The following is a 27,947-nucleotide window of genomic DNA, read 5'->3' as shown; positions in this document are numbered from 1 at the left end:
TCATTAAACAACTGCTGCCAGTTTGTAGGAGCTGGCTGTGGAATCTGAGACTGGTCATTTTCCTGACCCTGGTTGTTATTATTATTCTGGTCATGACCACTCTGGCCAGCTGTAGTATCTGTCTGCTCTGGGTTCATTCTTATCTGTTACCTTGCTGAAACATTGATCAATACGGCCAGTCAGGTAGTAATAACTAAACCTCTTGTCGCCTCACGGTCCAAGAACAAGCAGACAATTATCATATTCCACAGTCATTCAATATTCACAAACAGATACATGTTCATGGCACTCAGCACTCAGCATGTATCACATAACAGTTCATAATATTTCAGGGGCACAAGGCCAACACAGTGTCTCATGCATACAGGTAAAGCATTTGCACCACATTTAGGCAGTTATGCACATAACTACATAAAGAGTTACCAAACCATGAGTCGAGCTTGACTTCAGTGATGTGTGTACATGCCCAGCCAGTCTACATGAACCTTAACCTTGGTATTGCTCTGATACCAAGTTGTAACGTCCTGGTTACCCCAGAACAGTTACGGTGAACGGTGGACCGGAAATTTGACTCGCTACCCGAGTCCTTTGGTCAAAAACGTGCTCTAAGTGTAATTAACAGGTTAAGGTATAAAACCAATAAAAAGGAAATGGTTATTTTATTACAAACCGCTCTGTAGAGCTAATCAAAATATTTACAAGCTGTTCTCAGTACAAAATGGTCACTACTGTTTTAAATTTACAATCCCGCCGACCTAAGCGGCAAAAATAGGGTAAACCCCCTAGTTTCTCTGAGAACTCCTTGGCCGTGGTGGTCAAGCGGCCGCATATGTACACAACACCATCTAAGCTCTCCACTCAAGGCTAGGTGAGCTTTTCTTTTCCTTTACCTGCACCACATAGCACCCATGAGCCCAAAGCCCAGCAAGAAAACATAGCATTGTATGTAAATATTGTCAAATGATTATCATTATAATCACACTGAGCATAAAGCTTTCAAACAAATGAGTGAATATCACTTGAGGTCTTGATAAACCACACTGAGTGACTGACAAGCATGTCACTATTTCAAATGGAAGAGTGGTTGCTAGGTAAGCCACTAGCCTTCAACAGGTTCTGGTAAACCATACTGAGTGACTGACAAGCATGTCACTGATTGAAGTGGGAGAGTGGCTGCTAGGTAAGCCACTAGCCTCCAAGCGCCTATTTCATTCATCGACCCTTGGGGTCGGTCTGGCATTAATGCTCTTTGAGTCATTCAATGATGGTAGTCGATTAGATCTAATCTTTGTTGGCTTGCGTGATACACGCTAAGGCCGTTCTGACTAATAAGTCAGCGCGTGACCAGTGCCCAGTACCACTGCCGAACCTGACTAATAAGTCACAGATTCACAGTTGATGCTAGCACCTTTGCCAAATCTGACTAATAAGTCATTACCATGCACAAGTGAGCAACATATGCTAAGTATTCCACAATCCATTCATGTCCATATTCATTCAACCACATGCCTCATGAATAACCATGCATGTCACGTGTGGGGTGCAGTTTTCTTACATCTGGTTCGAGCTAGAAATAATATAAGAACGACCCTGAGAATGATAAACCTTTTGGTCCTTTAGCGGTTACCTGGTCATAACCAATTATGGGATTCCATCAATAAAATGAATAATAAAAGGTTCCCAAACCAAAAACTAACCTCCGGGACCTCAAACACTACTCAACCGGGTAGTAGGTTCAATCCCGAGGCCTTAGACTTGAATCCCCATGCTAGAAACCCCATTTTGGCCAAAAATGCCCTAAGGGCCGCGGCGCGCCCTAGCCGTGCCGCGGCGCGCCTCCAAACAGAGGCGGCCACCTCCTGACAGACACCGTGGGCCGCGGCTCACCTATGCCAGGCCGCGGCTCAATACCTTTTTCAGCCAAAAACCAGCAACGCACCAGAAAACTCCCCTGCGTTTTTCCTCTGAAACCAGTCCCTCAAATCAACCCAAAATACCAACCTAACACCCAATTTAACCTCTAAACATTACCCATAACTCTCCCTCATCATAACCCAAGTAAAACATCACAAAAACTCCCCTTAATTCCAACTTTCCACACCAAAATCTAGAGCTGAAAAACTTAAAGGAAAACAGAGATAAACCAGAAAGTAATGGCTGAAACTCACCTCAAATTTGAAATCAAACCCTCTTCAATGACTGAACCAAGTCTACAACCTTAGCCTCTTGATTTCCTAGCTTGATTCCACACTTTGAGCTAAAAACTCCAAAGAGGAAAAGGAGGAAGTGGATGTACGGGAAGGAGGATTTCTTTATCTGTTTTTGCTCTGTTTCTACAGCCATCCAAACCTCACATATATCCAAGCCAAATGACCAAAATACCCCTAGGTGTTTTAAAGCTTCTAAAACCACTTCAAGGGTAAAATTGACACTTTCCACTATTCCCGTTAATCATAATTAACGCTTCCCAATTCCCGCTAATCCCAATACTCTCAAACTCCAATAATTCACATCTTGTTACCCTTTAATGCCCGGTAACATTCTAATCATTAAAACACCCCGAGACTCACCCCGAGCCCTGAGCTTAAGCCTGTTATGACCAAACCGACATTTAACATCCCATGATCGTCTCATGCCGAATGGCTCAAACAAACCCACATCATAATATGGTCTCAAAATATATCATCGACATGCATCCAAATAAACAATTTACCCTCAACGGGCCAAATTACCATCACACCCCTGTAATTAAAAATATGGACTATCATGCATGCATTTCACATCATATTATAATATAATCAACATATACATGCATTTTATCAATTAATAACATAATTAAGCAAGTATGGCCCTCCCGGCCTACTATTCACGCTGTTAAACACAACGGAGAATTCGGGGCATTACAACGGCTAGGGGCTGGGATCATTTTGATATCCCCAGAGGGACATAGATTCCACTCGGCGCTGAGATTCGGATTCAAGGCCTCCAACAACGAGGCCGAATACGAAGCTTTGCTGGCCGGGCTAAGAGTAGCCCAGGAGCTGAAGGCGAGCTCCGTTCAGTGCTTCAACGACTCCCAGCTCGTGGTATACTAGGTGCTAGGTGAATATCAAGCACGAGGAGCCAAGATGGCTGCTTACCTGGCCAAGGTAAAAGTCGAATTATCCGCGTTTGGGCGAGGCTCAATCGAGCAGATACCTCGGGAGCAGAATGCTAACGCAGACGCCCTTGCCAAGCTCGCTACCTCTGGGGAGACGGAGACGTTGGGGTTAGTATCGGTGGAATTCCTGGAAAAACCAAGTATAGAAGAGGTCGGGGCGGAGGTCGAGATGATTGACACCAGACCGACCTGGATGACTCCCATCCTCGAGTACCTCACCAAAGGAAAGTTACCCGAAGGACGTAATGACGCACGACGGGTACTGTACCAGGCTCCAAGGTATACGATGGTAAATGGGGTGTTGTACCGACGTGGGCATTCCCTACCTCTCCTACAATGTGTTCTGCCAGGCGAAGCAAAGGCCATCCTGCAGGAAGTGCACGAAGGTTTTTGCGGGGATCACACTGGGGGGCAAAGCCTGGCCCTAAAAGTCTTAAGGCAAGGGTATTACTGGCCCACTCTGTCGAAGGACTCGATCTCATACGTCAAGAAATGTGACAAGTGCTAGTGATTCGCCACAGTTGCCCGTGCTCCCCCAATCGAGCTGAAGATGATCTCGTCCCCATGGCCATTCGCGGTATGGGGAATCGATTTGGTTGGCGCCCTCCCTACTGGAAAGGGCGGGGTCCGCTACGCCGTGGTGGCTATCGACTACTTCACGAAGTGGGCTGAGGCTGAACCTTTGGCAACAATAACTTCCAAGAAAGTCCTCGACTTCGTGGTCAAGATCATTATCTACCGGTTCGGGCTACCGAAGAAAATCGTATCCGACAATGGGGCTCAGTTCGACAGCAACCTCTTCACTGAATTTTGTGAAAGGTACGGAATCGTGAAAATTTTCTCCTCCGTGGCCTATCCTCAGGCGAACGGCCAGGTCGAAGCTGTCAATAAGACGCTAAAGGCGAGCCTTAAGAAAATACTAGACGAAGCCAAGGGGGTTTGGCCAAAACATCTCCCCCAGGTTCTGTGGGCATACCGGACCTTGCATCGGACTCCTACGGGTCACACTCCTTTCTCTCTGACTTTTGGGAGTGAGGCAGTCCTCCCTGTCGAGATTAAGGTATCTTCGCATCGAGTCCAGGCATATGACCAGGATTGCAACCACAAACTACTTTGCGCCTCCCTCGACCTGATTGATGAAAGACGAGAAGATTCACAGCTTCAGCTCGCGTATTACCAGCAAAAAATCACTCGTTATTTCAACTCAAAGGTCAAAAAACGCGCCTTTAGCATTAGCGACCTGGTCCTCAGGAGGGTCTTCTTGGCCGGTAAGGATCCCAAAGATGGAGTATTGGGACCGAATTGGGAAGGGCCATATCAAATCACCGAGGTCATTAAGGAAGGAACTTATAAATTAGCTCGGCTCAATGGAGAAGCAGTCCCACGAACCTGGAACGCTATTCATTTGAAGAAATATTGTCAGTAGCACCCTTGTAAGGCTTAAAAGCCATTTTCTTTTTTTAAGCAATGAGAATTAAATCTTTGTTTATTATTGTGTATATTTGTGGGTATAATCTCAAGTAACCACGAAAGACCCTTTCCTAGTTACTTGGGGGGCATATAGTGCCTGGATATAACCAGGTCGCCTTAAAGGCTTAGAAGTTGATTTAAATCGATTGATCGTTGTTTTTCTTAAAAAACACAAGATGTTGATTAAGGATTAACGCGAACGAAGCTCTACCCTGGATATAACCAGGTCGGTTCAAAACTTAGAAGTTAATTCAAATTGATTGATCAGTGTTTTTCTTAAAAAACACAATATATTAGTCAAGAATTAATGCGAACTAAGTTTTCAAATTAACGTCCTGGATATAACCAGGTCCTAAAAACTTAAAAGTTAATTCAAATTGATTGATCAGTGTTTTTCTTAAAAAGCACAAGATATTAGTCAAGAATTAACGCGAACTAAGTTTTCAAATTAACGTCCTGGATATAACTAGGTCCTAAAAACTTAGAAGTTAATTCAAATTAATTAATCGGTGTTTTTCTTAAAAAGCACAAGATATTAGTCAAGAATTAACACGAACTAAGTTTTCAAACTAACCTCCTGGACATAACCAGGTCATAAAGCTTAGAAGTTAATTCAAATTGATTAATCGGTGTTTTTCTTAAAAAGCACAAAATATTAGTCAAGAATTAACACGAACTAAGTTTTTCAAAGCAATGACCAAAATGCGTAGAGGCAAAAGGAAATAAACCAATTAAAAGCAAAAATTGATAAAACCAATTGTCTCGAGGTGGAAAAACCTCATACAAAAGTTACAAAAAAAAAATGATAATAATAATGTAGGTGTGAAAAAGAAAGGCCTTAGGCTCCACCGGGCTGCTCTGTTGAGGTCGCCATCTCGCCCTCCAACTCGGCCGCTGTGGAGGTCTCCCCAGTCTCAAAGGGCGCCTCTTGCTGAAGACGAGCTTTGAACCCCTCCAGGAAGGGCTCCCAGACTTCCGCTCCTAGGAAGGAAAAATCGCCATCAAGGTTGAAGACCCAGCAGTGGTATAACATGTCCTCCATGGCGGAGCTGGAGGCCGCCTTCTCTTTTTCAAGGGCGGCCTTAGCCTCCCCGGCCTCGGTTTTTGCGGTGTCCAGCGCGGCCCGGGCAGTCCTGACCTCCTCGAGTTCGGACGTTACAGCGGCTAGGGCGGCCTTGTTAGCCTTGGCCTCTTCCAGCTTGGGGTGGGACGCATCCAGCTCAGCCCGCGCGGCCGCCAAGGCATCCTTGGCCTCCTATTCCTGCTTTTGGGCAGTCTTCAAGGCGGCCAAAGTAGTCTGCTGGGCGGCCAAAACAGCCTGATGGTCGCCCCTCATGTCCTCGAGGTGAGCCTTGGACCTGGATATGCTCCGGTGAAGACCCAAGGCACCTTACAAAGCAAAGAGGCAACTGCCTTAGAAAAGAAAAAAGAAAGAACGTACGATGCATGGTAACCAAAGGGTACAAAGTGTAAAGCCAGCTTACCGTTAGAGCCATTCCCAGTGAAGACTCCATCAAGCTCTCCGGGCTCCTTGTTTCGATCGCCCGCAAGTCCCTTTTGGTGGCGCCATAGTAGTGGTCGACGGTGTAGGTCGTCGTCTCGTACACCGTCCCCCGAAAGACATCAAGAATTTTCCCCAGGGCCTGGGGGTCCACCGGAATGCGCACCTCGGGGGCTGCGGTTGCCAAAATCTCGGGCTCTGCCCCCGTATCCCGAACAAAGGCCGGAGCTCGTGGAGGGGGCGGGGGTATCTTCTCCACTGCGGCAGGAGGTGGAGGTACCTTGGCCTGGGCAGCTGAGGTCTGGTCTTTCCCCTTTGCAGGGGACTTGGTTGGGGTCCCAGCGGCTTTTTTCGCCACCCGGAGCTTCTTCATTTTGGGCCCAGAGGCCCCAGCAGAGGAGTTCCCTCCGGCGAACATAGCTCGCAGGTCTCTATTCCCGGGCTGAGACATTTCCTCTAGCAAAACAAAAACAACATTAATATACAAGTAAGCATTCATGCAAGAACAAAAATAAGGGGGGAAAAGCGGAACTCAAGTATATATATTGAAATGGATCCTACCCCCCGAGCTAGAAGAGGAATCTATGGTCACGACCATCGGCCCCGGAGCTTCTGCGGGGGAATCTAAGACAATGACTTCGGGGGCTGGCATGGGTTTTGGGTCCGAAACTGGCTCGGGACTAGACTCTTCTACGTACTGCCTAAGACCCAGAGCTACGATACCCTCCCGGAGCGAGGGCCATGACCGAAGATTGGTCCCATACTCCTCAAATAAGGCCAACCTAAAGGCTAAAGTGTTGTCTACGACTACAGTACCCCTAGGGCGGCTACTCTCGTAATCCAGCATGAGCCGGTCGACACACTGGAGTAGGGTTACGTCGAGGTCGAGGTTGTTTCGATGGCGTTGGACGGGCTGATTGGGATTGAACCTAGCTAACCGAGGATCGGCGGTGGCCCTATCTAAGCCCCGGAACATGTAAGGATTACCTTGCCCAGAGGGACCTACAGCTGCTCCGGACCAGATCCTCTCCTCGTCCGTTCTTTGGGCGACCTCCAGCGCCCGCTTCCTCCTCGTCCTTACGAGGGGCACCTCGTCTTCCTCGTCCTCATCCCCTGCGGCCTCCTCCTCGGGGATGGGCCTCATCTCGCGAGCTGGGGGAAGCCCCTGGGGTCTCCTCATGGCCAAAGTCTGGCCCGGAGAGATCAGTTTGCACACCAACATCGTCACGTCTGTCACAAGCTGGCGATAGTCCTTTTCACTGGGGGCAAACCCGCCAGTGTCTCGTACTGACTCCCGAGGATCACAGACTTGTCTGTCCTCGCGAAAATGGCTGCAGAATTATTCTAAGTCAGAAATGGATAAAGGGGGGAGCTAACCAATACTTAACTTACGAGCTAAGAGTAAGGGGTACTTACGAGGACGGTTGAAGTAGTGCAGTTCGCAGTTGCGAAACCCCTTAGACATAAAGAACTGGTCTTTGAAGTTGTTGGGGTGGCTGGGTAGCTCGATGACTGCAGCCGTATTTGGAAATCGGGTCAAGTAATAGAACTCGTAGTCTCGCCCCCGCTGCTCCGGGCTGGCCTTGAGGTAGAAAAAATATAGGATATCTGCCGGAGTGGGGACCTCCCTCTCCTATTTCAAGAACAGATATCTCAACCCCGCCAACAAACGATAGGAGTTGGGGGGGAGCTGGAAAGGAGCCAACCTCACGTAGTTGAGGAAGTCGGCGAAGTATTGGTCCAGCGGGAGGAAAGCCCCAGCCTTGAAGTGCTCGTCACTCCAGGCCGCGAACTCCTCGTCGAGTGGCGCGCAGCTCCACTCACCTTCTGCGGGAGGTCGGGCAATCAGGGCGCCCCTCCCCAGTTCGATGTTGTGGGAAAGGAATATTTTATTCATTTTCCCCTGGTCAGTGATCTTCGAGACGATCCTCTCAGCCTCAAAGAAAGCATCGGGCGCCACCTCGAGCTCCTACTCCACGGCCGGCCCGAAGACAGGGATTGGGGAGTCTGTCATCACCTCCTTTCCTTTGGATTATTGGGAGGACGAGCTGCCTGCGATCCTCTTAGGAGCGTTCTTCTTGGGTCCCATCTGGTCGCCTAACGAACAAAAGAAGAAATTTCAGAAAAGGCGACCTAAGCATAAGGGAGAATCAAAAGAGGTGTTTCCTTTGCACGGGTTGAGGTAATCTCAGCCCGTGGAGAGTGAGACCACGCGGTTCTATGAACACGCGCCTGTGCTCCCGACAGATCCCTGATTACTCGAAATTCGTGTGTCAGGAGGGTCAGGATAAAAATTTGCCTTGGAAGGAAAGTTTCAGTAGGCAAGAGGTGCAAAACCGCCTGTGAAGCGTGTCCCCTAAACTACCCGGTTTTGCACCCAAAGTACTGGATGTTTTAAACAAGCATACCAAAAATCCTACCCAGAAGATTTCCCCAGAAAACGCACCCTACTGAACCATGCCCCTAAATGGTTTTCTTCTACAATCGATGCCCTAAAGTAAAAACCTACACCCTTCATACCCACAAAAAACCAACAAAATATTGCATGCAGCTACAGGAACTATTTACCTAGGCTACAGTGAAAAGAAAATTTAAAACATGCACAGTCAGAGAACTTACGAAGTAGTTTGCTGTGGGAAGGATGAAGGGGTCGTCTGGGTTGGGGCCTCGACAGAATGACTGGTTCCAAGACCTCAAAGGAGTCCTTGCACCTGATCTTCTGGAATGCTGGGAACGGTAACAGGGAGAAAAATAGGGTTATTTTAGGGTGAGAAGAGAGAAGAAGATGGGAGATTTGGAAAATTTTCAAATAAACGGGTGGCCCATGCGTAAGGTGGCCACCCCTTTTATATACGTGAAGGGCCACGTGAGGGGGGCTGTTGGATTGCCCTGATGTGGGATCCGAGGCTCTCCACTCGAAAGGCGAAACGACGGCTGGGTATAGGCTAGGCCATTTAATGCGGTTCTCGGAAGACGTACCATCACCAACCACGATGTTCCACGTATTTGGCGCCTGCGTAAAAGGTGGAATATGGAGAGTCCATGGAGAAGCCTAAAAGCCCCTACTGTGGCCCTACACGACGTCGTGTATCACGAGCAGGGGCTTGGGGGGCAAATGTACGCCCTAATTTTCCAACGGGCTATTAGCGAGCTGAGATATGGCCTAATTATATCAGCCACGTGGATACCCCGTGACTGGAGCTACCGTCGTCAAGTCCTACCTCTTTAGCTCGAGGTAGCCAAAGGTTCGCCAAGATTACTCAAGGGCCGAGTCAGGACTATGAAGGCCGCAGGTCGAGAAGGCATCCAGTTCGGGATATGAGCTGGATGTGGAAGCTATGACCTTTTATAAAGTCAACCACGCAATGTAAACGTGCATATATCAGACATCACGTGTCTGATATATCCCTGAATTCTCGGACACGCAGCATGAACGTGCGTATTCAGGCACCCACGACTGGGTTGGGCCGTGCGGCCCATTATCCCCCTTACCTGTTGATTAGACCACACTTCATTTGTCAGGTTTTAGGAATTAATCATGGATGTCACAGAAGTGACATGATGGGTAAGAAGGTCACGGGATGACCCCCCTTACCAACTCTCAGGTGCCCTCTCCTATAAATATGGAGACCCTGGGAGTTGCAAAAGGTTGAATTCTATTGTGTAACGAAATATCCTCTAAAGAATACCAGAAATATAGCAATAATATTGGCTGGTGGAGTAGAATGATTTTAACCTTTGAACCACCTAAAAACGTAGTTGTGTCATCAGTCCATTTAAAGATCATTTATCTATTTCGGTTCATTATTAAGCACTAATCTCTTTCTCTTATTTTCTTAATTACCTATTGGCGAAAAACTGCGTCAACAATATATATATTTTTTATATAAAAAGTGTGTAGATAACGAATTTTTTTTGTTTTAACGATTTTTTTTTCAGCTGAATATTCTTATATTTAATAGAATATTGTTATATTTAACAGTAGATTGTAAACCTGGCTTAAACTTAAATAAAATTAATTAAACAGATTAAAATATGATATTTTTGAGATATTTTACAATGATAATTATTTAAAAATAATAAACCCATACATTTTATAACTAAATAAACTTTAATTAAACTTAATATTATATTAAACTTATAATATACAATCTTTTGTTGTCACTACCAAATTCAAAAACTAGAACAAACATAAACTTAAACAAAAATAAATAAATAAATTAATTAAAATATGATATTTTAAAGATATTTTATGATAATTTAAATACTGAAATCATATTTATTTAAAAATAATAAAGACATAAATATCATTTTGTTATCTTATAAATTTGTGTGATAGTTTGTCTTTTATCAAGTGATTTGAGCTATTTTTCTTCATCAAATTCACCAAAGGACATTGCGAGATATATTATAAACTAAAAATAGTTGATGCATATATACTACTATCTACACTATGACTTTTTCTATTCTTATTTTATTTCTATTATTAAAATCTTTTTAAATATTATTGTATTTTATATATATGTCATATAGTCATGTAAATATATATATCTATGTCAATGATGTGTTTAAATGTCATATGTTGACCCTCAAATTGGTCAACGACACAGAGTCAGATAAATGATTGAAAATAAGATGAAAACAAGAAGAAAAATAAAATGGAAAGCAAACGACACAAACGATTTATAGTGGTTCGGCCCTAATTGGATGGTAATGACCTACGTCCACTTAGTGTTCTTATTGATATTGAATCCCAACACTGTGATCAATGAACTAGGGTTTACGAGTTTCACAAGCCTTGGGAGGATTACAACTTCGGTGAAATAATCACACTATATTATTCTCTCTGAGTACAAAGAACAAAGTTATGGAGTTCAAAGTCCAAAAGTCTCTTCCTTGAGCCCTCTGATTCTTATTTACAGACTCAAGAAGGTTACATGGGCTCATGGGCCTTAATTACAATTAAGACATGCGTATCAAGATAATAAAGGAAAATACAATGAATGCAAATAGTACAAGATTGCGTATCCACAAGGCAGTAAATGAAAGTGTGCGACCAGACTGGTCGCACCTAAGCGTGAGGCTTGATAAATAACTCTTTGGTCGATAGTCGAACCGGACTCATTCACTTAAAGTTGCCACGTGTAGGTCAATCCTGCCACGTCATCATGAGCCGTTTTAGGGTAAATATTTGCCCCCCAAGTTTATTTTACTGCGACCAGCATAAAGTAAACTTAGGCGATCGTCTTTTTGTATGCCCTATCAAATCTGTCAGAGCTGCCCATGCCTTTTCGAAAAAGGCAACCAACCATGTCTTTGCAGTTTCCCAAAAGTGGTCTGACGGCTATTACACCTTCCCATGCCTTGGAAAGTTACCCCTTATGATTACCTTGGTAACTGCTCCTCGATCAATATAAATAACTCCTCAGAATCTTTCTATTGCTTTCTTGATGGTTATTCTGGCTATTGTCAAATTGAGATTGCATTAGAGGATCAAGATAAGACCACTTTCACTTGTCCCTTTAGCACTTTTGCTTTCTAGCGTATGCCATTTGATTTGTGTAATGCACCAGCTACTTTCCAAAGATGCATGATGAGCATCTTTAGTGACATGATTGAAAAATCAATGGAAGTATTCATGGATGACCTAGCCGTTTTTGGAAACTCCTTTGACACGTGTCTTCTTCATCTTGAAGCTATTTTAAAACGGTGTATTGAGAAAGGACTTGTGCTCAATTGGGAGAAATGTCACTTCATGGTATCTTCTGGCATTGTCTTAGGCCACATTGTTTCTGAAAGAGGAATTGAGGTTGATCAAACCAAAGTCGACCTTATCTCCAACCTGCCTACTCCTAAGACTGTCAAAGACGTTAGGTCATTCCTTGGTCATGCTGGTTTCTATAGGAGGTTCATACAAAAAATTTCAATGATTGCTCATCCGCTAAGCAACCTCCTAGCCAAAGATGTCACTTTTGAATGGACACCTAAGTGTGAGGAATCATTCCGAATGCTTGTCCATTCACTCACTTCCGCTCCCATCATTCAGTCACCCGATTGGAGTCTTCCTTTCGAGATCATGTGTGACGCTAGCAACTTTGCTGTGGGAGCTGTGCTAGGACAACAAAGGGAGGGGAAACCTTTTGTTGTCTATTATGCAAGCCGAACTCTCAATAGTGCTCAAATGAACTATTCCACTACTGAAAAAGAGTTGCTGGCCGTCGTCTTTACTCTTGATAAATTCTGATCTTATTTGATTGGATCCCCTATTAAAATCTTCATAGATCACTCTGCCCTTAAGTATCTCCTTTCCAAAAAGGATGCTAAGACGTGATTAATACGGTGGATCCTTCTCCTGCAAGAATTTGATATAACAATCAAAGACAAGAAAGGTGTTGAAAATGTCGTTGCGGACCACTTGTCCCGACTTGAATTTAGCGATCCCACTGATGGTCCACCTATTCATGATGCTTTCGCCGATGAACAATTACTTTATGTTGCTAAGTTACCGTGGTACGCTCACATTGTCAACTACTTAGTAACAACTGAACTCCCATCTGAATGGAGTTCACAAGACAAACACAAATTTCTGGTCGAGGTGCGCAATTTCTTTTGGGATGACCCATACTTATTCAAGTATTGCCCCGACCAAATCATGCGAAGATGCATCCACGACGATGAGGTGTCTAGTGTGTTAAATTTTTGCCACAATGATGCTTGTGGTGGCCACTTCTCTCTGAAGAAAACCGCTGTAAAAATCTTACAATGTGGCCTTTACTGGCCACTTTATTCAAAGACACCAACGATTTTTGTCGTTCTTGTATAAGGTGCCAAAAGCTAGGTTCCTTATCCCGTCGGCACATGATGCCCTTGAACCCAATTCTTGTTATCGAAATATTTGATTGTTGGAGGATAGACTTTATGAGACCTTTTCCACCTTCTTTTGGCTACCTTTACATCCTTCTCGCTGTGGATTATGTTTCCAAATGGGTCGAGGATGTACCATGTTGAACCAATGATAACACTACAATTGTCAAATTCTTGAAAGAAAATGTGTTATCAAGGTTTGGTACTCCTCGTGCTATCATCAGTGATCAAGACACTCATTTTTGCAACAGATCTTTTGAGGCTCTTATGCGCAAGTACGGTGTACTTCATAAAGTTGCAAATGTCTATCATCCACAGACTAATGGTCAAGCTAAGTTAGCCAATAGGGAGATAAACACACATTCTGGAAAATATGGTAAATCCCAACCGCAAAGATTGGTCTACATGTCTTCTAGACGCTCTTTGGGCATACCGCACTGCTTTCAAATCCCCTCTTAGGATGTCTCCCTATCGGCCTGTCTTTGGAAAAGCTTGTCATTTACCTGTGGAGCTCGAGCATAAAGCGTATTGGTAAAGTCACATATTTGGAATTTAAAACATGACATTTACTAGAAGGATGTTTTTCATATAAGGATGAGTCTTTGTAATAAATTCTAAATTTGTGTTCCATTTAGTGTATGTTATTTGTATTTTCCTTTTTATTTTTGTGTTCTCTTGTAAAAAAAAATTATCAATTTTTTTTTAAAAAAATGATGAAAAAAAAGAGAACAATAGCAACACTTTCTTCTATTATTTTGTAGTTGTTGAAAAATAAAATATTTATATTATTATTATTTTGTGTAATTGTATTAATTTTTTTTTATTATTATCATTATAGTTCATTTTCTTATTTATCATTTATAGTTAGTTGTCATTTTGTTCTTTGAGCTTCCTCATGTAAATCCCAAAGGTTCTTTGTCATTTGAATTCCAATAAGTTGATTTGCCTATCTTGTGATCAATACTTGTTCAAATTGCTTGTCCTAAAAAGTTTATCTTTTCTTATTTGAGCGTAATCTGCTACATTTCCAACTCCAAGAGTGGTATCCTTTCCATTAAAAAAATTCAATGCCCGTGAGGAATTTGGAGTTGAGACCTTTATACTTTTGAGATTTTTCGATACTATTTGTGTTATGACTTGCTATAAAAAGAATATGGTTTGGTGCACGCACAGACAACTCTGGAATCGCGACTGAAGTAGTTTAGATAGTAATTTCTGACTTCTTGCTGATACTTTGAAAATGCTTAGATGACTTTGCTTGGTTTGACTTGATTATTCAACTTGATAATTTTATATTTTGCTTGAATTGCTGGGGACTAGCAATAAGCTGGTTGGGGGTTGTGATTAGTGCTAAAAAATGTCAATTTATTAGTTTTAAAGTGTAAAATAAATTAAGTTTTAATTAATATTTTTATGAATTTATTGTAATATTTTTTAATTAAAAATATTGATTTTAATGTAATTTTTATTTAATTTTCAGGAAATAATTTGCATTTGGACATTAATAAAAAGAGAGAACAAAGAAATAGTCAAATCTGAAAAGAAAAATGAAGGAAATGACATTTTTGAGGAATTTGACCCAGTCCCGAAGGCCCAGCCCCTCTCCTCCTCCCTCTGCGTGCCAGGTGGCGTGCTCACAGCGTGCCACGCGGTACCCAAGCCTAGCAGCTCTAGCTCGGCGACCCGCGAACCCGGCCCGCCTAACCTGGTTCGGCCTCCTCCCTTCCCCAGCCAACGCCTACGTGGTGCGCTCCAATTAGTTGGGAATGGGTCAAACTTCCAGCTACCAAAACCCCTTTCAGCCCAACCTTTGATGCACTTTGGGCCATGGACCTCCTATTTTGAGCTTCAAAACTCTTTTTTTTTTTTTTTTAGTAAAAGAGAAAATTGACCATTCACCAAAATAGATAGGTTATTATTAATAATAAGATTTGATTTTTCAAAATCATATTTTATTATTAATATTTCAGATTTATTGTGTAACCCCCATTTGTTGTTTAATTTCCTTTTAGTCATTTTCTCCATCTATAAATAGAGACTCTTTCTTTCACATAGGCATGTAATTTTGAGAGTAAAGAAACTATAGCAAAATTTCTACTCACTTTCTTCTCATATTTTCTTCTTAGAATTTTGTGAGAATCATGAGCATAATGGTCTAATCTTCCTAGGAAGGTTAGGGATGATTCCATATGCTAGTGATGTTATTTTGCTACTTTGATTTATTATGTTCTTAATATAATGCATTTGAGTTATTTATGTTTTTCATCTTCATATCTATTTTGTTATCTTTATTTACTTATGCTAATAGTATATAGGATTAGTCATGCTCTTTCTATGTGCTTCTAATTAGTAAAAGTAATATTGATACATAATTTGAAGTCTAATCTTCTATTGCATTATTGCCCTTGGGTATTTTGTCATTTTTAGATTTTTCATAACATTAACATTGTGCTTTTAAAGTAAAGAACTTTATAACTTAAATGGACTTTTGTTAAAAAATAATATGGACTCTAATGTTAGATTTTCCAATTAAATGTTGGGATGTGAACTATTTACTTGTGTATTTTTGTAAATCAAGTAACTAAGTAACCAAACAAACATATGGATGATTCTTGAAACCTTTCTATTTCTCAAACTCTTGATTACACCTTACTTTTATTTCACTCATCTCATTTTATCATTCCATCAAAAAGACAACACAAAAATCTCAAATCTATTTTCATCTCCATTTTTATTTATTTCTTATCACTAACCTTTTGTGTTATTTTCTACTAATCTTTTGGTTTTAGGTTACCTCCTTGTGGATTGACCGCCTGATTTTATTACAACTACCGCTTAGTGGTAATCACATTTTGGGCGTTAAACAAGTGGAGTCACAAGGAATTAATAATGTTGTGTAATTATTTGTTATAAATAAGCTCATGGTAACTTATTGGAGCTTGAGTTCATGGATCCATGGTCCCCATGTCTTCTTTTATAAAAATGAACTTAGTAGTCCTGATTTGGTCAATGAACTTATAAGATACTATATTGCCTTTTTGTGGGTTGCTGATTTGGTCAATGAAGCCTAGATAGATAACCTAACATAAATCCCTAAACAAACAAACAATAAATGAGGAGCCACCTTTCATAAATAAGGCAATATGGTAAATCAACACTCAACACCAAATCAGCAACCCACAAAGAAGGCAAGAATCCTTTAATGACCTGAATGAGGGAAAATATTAGACCTGACAAAAGTAAAAGTATTCAAGAAACAAGAGTGATAAACATCACTATTGAAACCTAAACCAATGTAAAACCTAAAACACTAATCAAACAAAAATGAAACATCAAGCAAAACAAAAAACCCAAAACAGAGGTAACTAAGGACACCAACATTGGAAAAGGCCATCCTATACCACCAGCCACACCACAATCTTAAGATCATGACCTACCACATCCTTAATCCACCAAGAATGAAGACGCCATTCGAGGAGGACAACCTAAAACCCCGAAATCATCATTGGATCGCCAAGCCTGTAACGTCCTAGATAGCCAAGACCGCTACATTGTGTACTTATAAAGGTGCAAGACTTGCTAATCAAGTCATTAATTTTGAAAACGTGTCATTAAAAATGTAAGAACTAGGGTTAAAATGTTTTGATCTTAAAAGACTCATTTTATATAATTAAAGTGTTATATACACGGGATCCCAAAAGAAATAGAGTTAAAAAGTTGATTTACAGACTTCCAAAAGTATATAAACAAAGGTAAGCCATACTAAGGCAAAATAGACAATCTCTGGGTTTCGCGTCCCTGCCTAAACCTCAACCGTGGCGGCTGAGTGGCTGGCCATGTACATTCCGCGCGATGAGCTCTCCAATTAAGGCTGATCCAACTTGCCCTTGACTTTACCTGCACCACGTAGCACCCGTGAGCCTAGGCCCAGCAAGAAAACATGAAATGTAATACAAACGGTAAAAACAGATATCAAACTCTCTAAGCATGAACTTTTATCAAATAATCCACGATAGTCATTCAACATGTATTCAGAGTCATGGTTGCAATCAAACATTTATAATAGTCATAGCACATAATAATCAGGGCCGACAACTTAGGCCGCACCCTCTGTTTATCCCACTGACTCCGGCCCGCTTAAACCGAGCTCAGTGCATATTAAGTTGTCATCGGCTACCAGTGGCCGAGCCGCGCCCTGTGCGCTAGTGTAACCCTTGGCACCCTTAGGCCGTTGGTTCACTAAATAGCTTGCATGGCTTAATACCATCTTTTCAAGCTTTCATAATAGGGAACTCTTAGTCCCGTTACATATATTCAACCAGGTGCAGTTTTCTTACCTTTAGTCTTTACGGTTATTGTTTATGAGCAACACTCCTCAAAGCACGATCCTTTCCCGAGCCTAAGCTTTTATCACCTAGTCACAACCAGTGTATAGGGTTCCATTAATACTCAAATATAGGTTTCCAGTTACAAAACTAACTTCTGGGAATCCGAATTCCACCAAGCACGGTGGTGAAAACGATCCCGAGCATTTTAGACCACATTCCCATGCCTATAATCCCTAAAAGTTCAAGTGCATAACCAAGGGCTGCGACCCTTGAAGCCTAACCGCGGCCCTAGCCTCAAACAGAGCCGAGGACCACCCCTGGAAGAGGACATGCGCCGCGGCCCTTGTCTTGGGCGCTGCGGCGCTCACCTTTGGCCGAGCCCCCTTGGCTTTTCTTCATCCTAGGGCCGCAGCGCTCTAGAACAGAGCCACTTCCCTTCCCTTCGAGCCCAGAATTCCCACCATTTCTAGGCTTGAAACCTTAGCCAAAACCACCCTTAAGCTCCCTACTTCAACACCCAACAATCCCAACACTTTTAGCATGACTTAAACAACATAATTCCACAGAAAACCCAACCTAACATACACTAGAATTCTCTTTTCAATTTCTGAAACTCAAGAGCTATAAACACCCAAACCAGCCATTCAAACCCAAATTAAAACTTCTAAATCATGAATTGAGACTTACCTCTTCTGCTGGACCACTTTACCAAGCTAATTCCCAAGCTTTCCTCCTTAATTCGGTCTTTAAACATCAAAACCATATTTATCTCAAAACCCAACCAAAACCCAGAATTTCTAACCACAGAAAAGGAAATTAAGTGCTTACCTTAGCCCTGATTTAGTTCTTGATTAATTCTTGAGCTAAGCCTCCAAATCCCCACCTCAATTCTCAGAGATTCCCAGCTTGATTCACTAAATTCTCAATGGTTTCCTCTTTGTGTTTCCTTGAATGAGAGAGTAAAGAGAAGGGCTGAGAAAGAGTCGGTCTAATATTTCTGTCTACTGATTTCCTTAAGTTTGTCTTACTTGTTAAGTTAATCCCAAGGCTCGGGGTGTCGGAACCGTCTCTGAGGGCAAAATGGTAAAATCCCCCAATATTCCCGCCTAGACTTCCTAACCTCAAATATATCTCCATATATTTAATTTCATAACCCTATAGTCTGAATAACTACCCAATACTTAAAATACCCTTGACTTATCTAGAGTCAATCGCTAAGCCACGTTGTGACTTTTTTCCCCACTAACTAGCTCTAGGATCGCCTTGAGTCGTGCTCTGCAGTTCTACCTACATAATAATGTGGTTCTCACAATTACCATATTCACATATCACATAAAAGCCAATATAATCACACAAGCATCATTAACCATATAATCATGCTTTTAAATCAATATATTCATGCAAACCATATTCATTCCAATTATGCCCTCCCGGCACGCTAATCAAGGCCTTTAAGCCTCATTAGCCGATTTGGGGTCGTTACAAAGCCCATGCCAGATCCCGCCGCACCATCGAACCATGACGCCTCCAGGAATAGTAATCACCCACCCTGCAATCCAAACGACCATGATGCATCCAAAAGATACAAGATGAACAGGGGGTATTACATTTCAGAATTGAAAGAGAAAGTGAGATGAAATGAAAGAGTAGTAAAACTGAATGAAGCTCAACCTTTCAATAGGAAGGCTTTTCCTTTTTATAGAGAGACATTCTGTTACAATCTGTTACAACCAAAAGGAAAATAAGATACAACAGAAATAACAAACTGTATATAGTTGTAACTAATTCCTAACAGACAACAGAAAAAGAAATAGTCTAACTAATCGTGACTATCTCTAACATCCCCCCTCAAGTTACACTCATCTGACTTGAGTGTTAACTTGTCTCTGAGATAGGTAAACTGAGGAATGTGCAGTGGCTTTGTAAGAATATCTGCAATCTGATATGAAGAGTCAACATAACGAATATCCAGCTTGTTGTCAAGGACTCGATCACGCACAAAGTGAATGTCAATTTCGATGTGCTTGGTTCTTGCGTGATAAACAGGATTGGAGGCAAGAGAACCAGCTCCGAGGTTGTCACACCAAAGAATTGGGGTCTGAGACAGAGGAATTGACAATTCAGTGAGTATTGATTCCAACCAAATCATCTCAGAGGTGGCCAACGCAAGTGCACGGTACTCAGATTCAGCGCTAGACCTGGAGACAACACTCTGCTTCTTAGAACACCAGCTGATGAGATTATTCCCTAAGAACATGCAATAGCCGGAAGTGGACTTTCTATCATCATTTCATCCTGCCCAGTCTGCATTAGAGTAGCCTTGAAGTGTCAAACTTGGGGAAGCTGTGAAACAGAGGCCAAGCTTTGATGTTCCAGCAAGGTACCTCAACACTCTTTTACAGGCACCCCAGTGATCTGTGGTCGGAGCTTTCAGATACTGACTTAGCCTATTGACAGCAAAGGCTATGTCAGGTCTTGTCATGAGCAGATATTGGAGAGCTCCCATAACACTTCTGCATTGGGTTGGATCTCAAAGAACGGTGCCGAAAGATAAGGATAACTTATTGTTGGGACACATGGGAGATGATTGGGGTTTGGCTTCAGTCATGTTAGTTTTGATGAGAAGGTCTTGAATGTATTTACTTTGGTTCAGGTATAAGCCACTGGAGTCCCTGAGAACTTCAAAACCTAAGAAGTAATGTACTGAGCCAAGAATTTTGAGAGCAAACTTGTTGTGTAACGCAGTAATGACAGTGTGAACTTCAGTTGCATCTTCTCCTGTTATTAAGATGTCATCTGCATAAACTAATAACAGAAGTAGCTTGTGATTTTTTCTTGTGAAGAACAAGCTTGTATCAGACTTGGAGTTGGTAAAACCCCACTGCAGCAGAGTTGATTTTAATGTATCAAACTAGGCCCTCGGGGCTTGTCTTAAGCCATAAATGGCTTTGTTTAGTTTACACACATGGTTGGGAAAATTTGGATCAATGAAACCAGGGGGTTGTTGCATATATACATCCTCTTTCAACTCACCATTAAGAAAAGCATTGTTAACGTCTACTTGTTGAATGTCCCAACCTCTGGTAGCAGCAAGAGAAAAGATGATTCTGATTGTGCAGGGCTTCACAACTGGACTAAATGTTTCAAAGTAGTCCAAACCAGGTGTTTGTTGAAAGCCCTTTGCAACTAACCGCGCTTTGAACCTGTCAACTGTCCCATCTGCATTGTACTTAACTCGAAAAATCCACTTGTTAGTAACAATTTTCATATCAGAAGTGGTAGGGACTAGAATCCATGTTTTGTTTCTTGTTAAAGCAATATATTCATGATTCATTGCTTTATTCCATTGAGGGTGGGCAAGTGCTTGTTTTACAGTTGTTGGTTCTAGTGTAGTATTTATTTGAGTGAGAAATGATCGTGGTTTGAAGACTCCTGCTTTAGATCTAGTGATCATTGAGTGACTATTGACTAGTTGGACAGGAGCAGGTGGTGGCATTGAGGAAGAAGAGGAGCTGTTTGCAGGGTCAATGGGGTAAGGAAGAGTAGAACTGTTTGAGGAGGAGTGACTGGATGTGACTGGGAGAGTCCTACTGGACTGAGACGATTGAGATGACTGAGATGTTGCTGGAGTGTGTTGAGGAATGGTAGGATAATTAGAACTGGTTGTTTGTGCTGGAGCATGACAAGGACGGATGATCTGAGGAACCTAAAAATCATTGGAGTTGACAATAACAGGGGTGGAAATGTTATTAGATGAGACAGGAAACAACTGATTATGAGGAAATTCAGACTCATTGAATTTGACACTCCGAGCAACATAAACTCTGCCAGTTGGATGTAAGCAACGATAACCTTTTTGAGTGTTATTGTACCCCAAAAATAAACACTTTGAGGATCGAAAGGCCACCTTGTGATTATTGTAGGGTGTTAAGAGTGGAAAATAGTTGCAACCAAAAACTTTAAGAAGTGTATAATCTGGTGGTTGTTTATGAAGTTTTTCAAAAGGTGTTAAGTAGTTGATAACAGGTGCAGGAAGTCGAATAATTAGATAGGCAGCTGAAGCAAAAGCTTCCCACTAGAAGGTGAGAGGCATTTGTGCTTGAGCTAGCAGAGTTAACCCCACATCAACAACATGTCGATGTTTCCTCTCAACCCTACCTTGTTGTTGATGAGGGTGAGGACATGAGTTTCTCAAAGCAATGCCAAGTTGAGTGAACATATTAGAGAGAGGAAAGTACTCACGACCAAGATCAGTTTGGACACTTTTAATTTTGGTGTCAAACATTCTTTCAACAAGATTTTTAAAGAGTAAATAGAATAGTGACTTCAGACTTAGATTGCATAGGGTAAATCCACACGAATCTTGTAAAATCATCAACACAACTAAGGTAATATTTATAGACATCGCGAGAAGTGTAAAAAGAGGGACCCCACACATCTGTATGAATCAATTCAAAGGAGCATTAGTTTTATTTTCAGTAGTTTTAAAACTAAATTGATGCATTTTGCCTATTTGACAGGCATCACAGAATTGAACATCTTTACATTTAACTTGGGGACACACTTTAGCTAAAACTTTGGCTAAGACTGGCTTGGATGGATGTCCAAGCCTACAATGCCACACAGAACTGGTTAGAGATTTATTTAGAACAGGATTGCTAGAAGTGGTATAACTAAAGGCTGAAAGATTGCTATTGGAATTATTAGAAGTAGACTCAGTCTTGAGTGCTCCAGCAGAGTGAATTGCAGGGACTTGAAGCTTGTAGAGGCCATTACTAGGGGAACCCCTTAGAAGTACTTGCTTCGTTGTCTTGTCCTTAATAAGACAACAATCAGAATCAAATTCAAGAACAACATTGTTATCCATAGTGAATTGAGAAATGCTCAGCAAATTTTTAGTGATCCTCGGGACATGAAGAATATCTTTCAAGATTAGTGATTTGGGTGGGAAATGTGTGGGAATACACTTAGAACCAACATGTAAGATAGGAAGAGAAGCACCATTACCTACAACCACCTTTGCCTTTCCTTTGTAATCTGTAGTGTTGATGAGATTTTGATTGTCTGAAGTGAGATGATTTGTGGCTCCTGTATCCAGATACCAAGCTCCAGGAGATTCTTCAAGAATGGATGACTAATGTAGATTAGCTTGAGGATGTTCAGGTGTAGAAGGAGATGAACTTGATGCATCAGAGGATTGAGGACCAGTAAAGGTGATGTCAAAGCAATGATAACACTTCTGAGCAGTGTGACCTGCACGACCACAGAGTTGACACACTGGTCGATTTCCTCTACCACCTCGATTGGTGAATGAACCTCTGCCTCCACGATAACCACCTCTGTAGCCTTGACCTCTAGCAGTTCCAGAAACAGAAAGATTGGCAATGTTAGCTTGAACATTAGCCAAGGCAGTGGAGGAGAACTGTTGAAGGCGCATCTCATGACTGTGAAGCATAAACTGTATTTCTTGAAGTGTAAGAGGTTCAGATTTGGAGGTGAGGTTGACAACTACGGCTTCATATTCAGAGCCGAGTCCACCAAGAATGTAAAGAGCAAGATCTTCATCATAAATTTGTTGTCCAGCTCCAACAAGGGTGTCGGCATAGCCTTTCATCTTGAGGATGTAATCATCAATTGTAGATGATCCTTTCTTGGTGGATTGAAGTAAGCCATGAATTTGGAGTAGTCTTGCTCTGAAGGTGGTGGCAAACAACTGAGCAAAAACATTCCAAATCTCCGAGGATGTGCGACAATTGATCACATAACCAAGCATTGGTTCAGTAATGGAATTCATCATCCAATGCATCAAGAATTGATCAAAACGCAGCCATTGCAGAAAATCGGGGTTAGGAACGTCACTTGCAAGAAACTGAGGTGGAGGAGGAGTTGTTCCAAGTATGTAGCCATCTAGATTGTAGGCACGAACTGCTGCTAAGACAAGTGATCACCAGAATGTGTAATTGGAGCGATTAAGACGCAGAGTGAAGGGAAGGAGATTGTTGCTGGGAAGGGCTGTCGGTGGAGCTGCACGGCCGGCGATCGGAGCTTGTGGATTGTCATGTCGAGGGGCTGCTGGTGGAGCTTCAGGACCAGCAATCGGAGCTTCTGGATTGTCATTTCGAGCGGAGGCGGATGTATCTGTGGACGCCATTAACACCTAAGCATTTGATACCATATTACGTTTCATAATTGAAAGAGAAAGTGAGATGAAATGAAAGAGTAGTAAAACTGAATGAAGCTCAACCTTTCAATAGGAAGGCTTTTCCTTTTTATAGAGAGACATTCTGTTACAATCTGTTACAACCAAAAGGAAAATAAGATACAATAGAAATAACAAATTGTATATAGTTGTAACTAATTCCAAACAGACAACAGAAAAAAAAAATAGCCTAACTAATCGTGACTATCTCTAACAGGGGCGAAACATCTAACTAATGAGGAGTGCTAAAAAAACTCTCTATTGCACTATCTTTTATATTCTCTTTGATCAATGTATTAACATGTGAATATTAGTAGAATTCATATATTATTCATTGATTTAAGATAGTACAAAAGATAGTGAAACATATAGCATATTTAACATTTCTCTCTAACCAATTGTTCCAAATCGAGGCCGTCCACTAGTAGAGAAGCAAAAGCAAGAGCCAATTAGCTAGAACTCTCTAAGATATTTTTTATTTTTTATTTTCTTCCTACAAATTATATGAAAAAAAGGAGAATATCTCTAGAACAAGACAATACCCCAAAATTTCAATTATTAATCAATCGAAACAAGTTACAAGTGTTTTAAACAAGGGACTCATAGAATCATAGGTGGAATCTTTTTTGGTCCCACCTAATGATGAATTTACAAACCCAATATTTAATTTTTAAAATATTAATAGAGTAAGGTGAAAAAACCAACCAATAACAATGGAGATTAGGCAACAAAATAATTTTTCTAAATAAAAAAAATTGAAAGCCAAACCAATCATAGTGAGCGGGACCAATTTAAATTAAAATACTATGAACGTGATTTATTCAAGTTCGTTGTAGTTTCGACACGTGGCATATACTAGTACGAACTGTAAAAACCACTCGCAGGCTTTCGGATCCCAAATTCAGTTCACTCCGACTAAACAACCCGATCCCTTTTTTTTTTTTTCTCTCTTCGTTCTCTAATCCTCTGCGGTCGACTGTACATACAATCTTTATAAACCCTCCAATCACATTTCGCCACGTCATCAATGCTCTGTTCGGCGCCGGGCGCCGGCAAGTCCGGTTCGAACTGGCTCAGCCGGCTCCGGTCCAACAAGGGCTTGCCTACAGCCGAAGACCTCGACCTCGATCACTTCCTCACCCAAAACCCTAACTCGTCTTCTTCCGAGTCAGCTCAGTTGAACTCGGCGACGACTCGGTCAGAGCCTCGAGGAGTTACCAATCGGAATCGGGAATGGGTCGGCGCAATGAACAATGTTCTGTCGGAGCTCTTCTTCATGGATGGGTCCGACGAACGTTCCAAACTTTCCGGGGAAAAAATTCCCAGGAAACAAACGAACCCCAGAGTCTGCGCGGCGTCGATGGGCAACAACAACAGCAATAACACCGTCAACAGTAACTCCAGCGGCGTTGTGGCGGTGACGGCGTCGTTTAATTCGGATAGTAACAGTCTGAGACGGAGGAAAAAAGGGAATGCGCGTGTTAGGAGATTTGAAGTTGTTGATGATGGTGATGGTGATGATGATGTGGGTGAAGAAGAAGTAGAAGAAGAGAATGAGGAGATGAATCTTAAGGGTTATTCGAGGAGTGAAGTGACTGTGATTGATACTAGTTTTGGGTGTTGGAAGTCGGAGAAGCTGGTTTTCAGGAGGAAGAATGTGTGGAAAGTTATGGAGAAGAAGTGTAAGTTGAGGAGTTTTGGGAGGAAGAAGAGGAAAGAAGGAGAAAATGATTTGTCTTGGGGAGCTTTTCAATTGAAGAAGAAAGCTAAAGCTTCACCTTCCCATCATGCCATTAATGGTGGTGATCGATCTATAAAGCCTTCATCAGATGAAGTAAGTAAGACTATATATACATATATATATATATATATATATGATTTGTGTTGCTTTTCTTAGTAAATTTGGGAACTGGGTGTTGATAGTTTATGAATTTTTCTACATATTTCTTGTGATTGTTATGGATAGCTCATTGGGTACTTCATTATTTCATGCTTTAATCTTCTTGGAATGGATATAATTGGCATGGATAAACATGTAGAATGCCAAGTGAGGTTGCTTGATACATATGATGAAGTGATTACTGACCAGTAGTAAGTAGTGAGTGCTGGGGTTGAGAGATTTTCTTAGTTTGGATACATGTCAGAATGGCTTATGAAGGATTTCAATACATTCGATTTGGTGTAGGATTTACCATGTAGTGTGAGAGTTTAAAATTTCACTGTTTAGTTGTGTAGAGAGGTATGAAATCTGCTCAATTTATTGTCTTTCAGAATGGCCATTGCCTAATGCAGTCTTGGTTATTTAAACTTTCACTGGCCATAGCTTTTTCATGAAAGTTTGTAGTAGCTGTATGAGATTTTTACTCAGACATACAACATATAGATATATTTATATGTATATCAACTGAAAAGATATAATGTTAAGTTTGATATCTGCTATCTTACCTTCTTCATAAATGAAAATATTTTCCAGTAATGTTCTTTATATTTATTTGTTGTGTAACGATCAGCAAATTAGAGTCTAAGGTCAAGAGCTGAGAGTTGAAATAGTGTAAAATTCTATCTTGTAACTTTTGTTTTCATGTTATTTTTTTTTCGTTCAATGAGCTTGAATCTGTTTTTTTTTTCTTCCCAAAAAATAATGACAAATAAATACAAATTTGTAGGAACTCAATGATGGTCTAACTGTAAATTTGAAAAATCTGTTGGTAATGAAGGGATGCAAAGTAAAAAAGTTATTGAGGAGAGGATACTGCATGACCTTACATCTTCTTAGTGATTTGCATATTTGGTTTTAACTTTAATAATAAGATGGGTAAACAGGCTATATTTTATGTGGCTGATTTTGATTTAAGCTTATCATATTGTGTCACTAGTAATGCATATGCAACTACTTTAACAAAATGCTCTAGCCATCATATATTTTTCCAATACAAATCTTGGAATGGTATGTAAATTTACAGAGGTGGCTCTGCCATCACCTGCTTTGAAAAAAAGCTGTAACTTCTTTTTTTTGACTAAGCTGAAAGTACAGATATGTGTATTGGGGAAGGGATGTTGTGCTTATTTTCTTGGTTGAGGCATTTATTTGGTTATTATGTTGATATACAAGCTTGTAAGAACCTAAAATAATTGTTTTTGGTTTGCCTTGCTGCCTTGTGAAGGGACAGAACTTTAGAAAAAACTCTCACAGAGAACTTTACAAAGCCACCGCGGAGAACCTGAATACTACGAGGGAAGAAGTCAGTACTGAATCACCGGATAATCTTAGCCAAGATTTCAGAAAAAGGCAAGAGTAATAACACAACCATTTTCAGTTCTTGACATTTTTTCTCCTACCAACATTGTCTTGCTGACATAATGTAAAACTAAACTAAACTAAACATTCATCTGCTGGTACCGGATGTCTTGCATCGCAGGTCTCGGCTATCCAGCTCGCCTAGAAAAATGAAGAAGGGAGGCTCATCAGTTGTCCTTGTAAAAGGCATTCCAACAGGCAAGAAAAAGGCAGTAATGCTTTCTCCAAACTGTCCCAAGAGCACTCAAAGACTACATATGGACAACAACTCCCCCAGGAAGTGAGTGGTCTTTATTCATAAAACAGATGTTGAGAGTGGTCTTTGTGCTGATTTGCACAGCCCATTGAACATGCTGTGATTAGTTAAATATAAAAATTTATTTTTTGTTCTGTCTCATTTGTTTGTTTTGATAAAATCAATTTTCTGTCCTATTGGCAAAACCATTGTGCTCTGTTATTCTTTTGACATATTCCTTGTAAATATGTTGATTGGGACAATTAATGTACAAATACATGCTTGGGGCCTGATCTTGCTGACCCCACATGGCAAAGTATACTGTATCACTAGCACTCTTGGAAAATGAACAAGTTCTTGCCAACTTGGAATAGTTTTTAACTTTTTACCATTCATCCATAGGTCATGTTAAAGGTACAAATTATTGATCACGGGAATTTTCAAGTTTTTTTTTGCATGATAAAACACACTAATTCCAAAATTATGTGGCATTCCAAAAATAAGTTTCTCTTATTTCTTTTACTATAATGTCTCTCTCATTAACTCACGCTCTCCTTCTCTACCATGGCAGTACCCCTACCACTACCTCTCTACTATGGCGGTACCACTACCTCACTATTGAAGATTTTTTTCTCACTAAAAAATCGTTACTTTCTATCATTTCTCCTTCGAATCTCTACCCACGACCATCATTTGGATCGAAACACATACTCCATTAACACCATCATTGAAGCACCTATTAAATGACTCGTCAAAATTGTGTTTTCTACATCCAAAATCTAAAATTTTATGTGATCTAAGCTTATAGACCTCGAAAAAAATACGGAAACTAAAAAAAATCACTTGAAATGGACATTTGATTGAAAACTTATGTATCTCCAAGGTTTTCGTC

General features: G+C 41.2%; 1 protein-coding gene across 2 annotated transcripts; it reads left to right on the top strand.

Annotated features, from left to right (window-relative positions):
• The first annotated feature begins 24,418 nt into the window (after positions 1-24,418).
• On the top strand, positions 24,419-27,419 carry LOC133834385 (uncharacterized). 2 transcript variants are annotated; one of them, XM_062263985.1, is made up of 3 exons: positions 24,419-25,356; positions 26,687-26,817; positions 26,942-27,419. In XM_062263985.1, the coding sequence occupies exons 1-3, from the start codon at positions 24,550-24,552 to the stop codon at positions 27,102-27,104; spliced, it is 1,101 nt and encodes a 366-aa protein (XP_062119969.1). In that variant the 5' UTR covers positions 24,419-24,549; the 3' UTR covers positions 27,105-27,419. The 2 variants fall into 2 exon arrangements, with proteins under 2 accessions (XP_062119969.1, XP_062119970.1); XM_062263986.1 differs by having other exon boundaries at positions 24,421-25,356; positions 26,687-26,811.
• Positions 27,420-27,947: the final 528 nt, after the last annotated feature.

The sequence above is a fragment of the Humulus lupulus genome, chromosome 5, assembly GCF_963169125.1.
Source record: "Humulus lupulus chromosome 5, drHumLupu1.1, whole genome shotgun sequence".
Lineage (NCBI taxonomy): Eukaryota > Viridiplantae > Streptophyta > Magnoliopsida > Rosales > Cannabaceae > Humulus > Humulus lupulus.
This window is presented reverse-complemented; position numbering and strand designations above follow the sequence as displayed.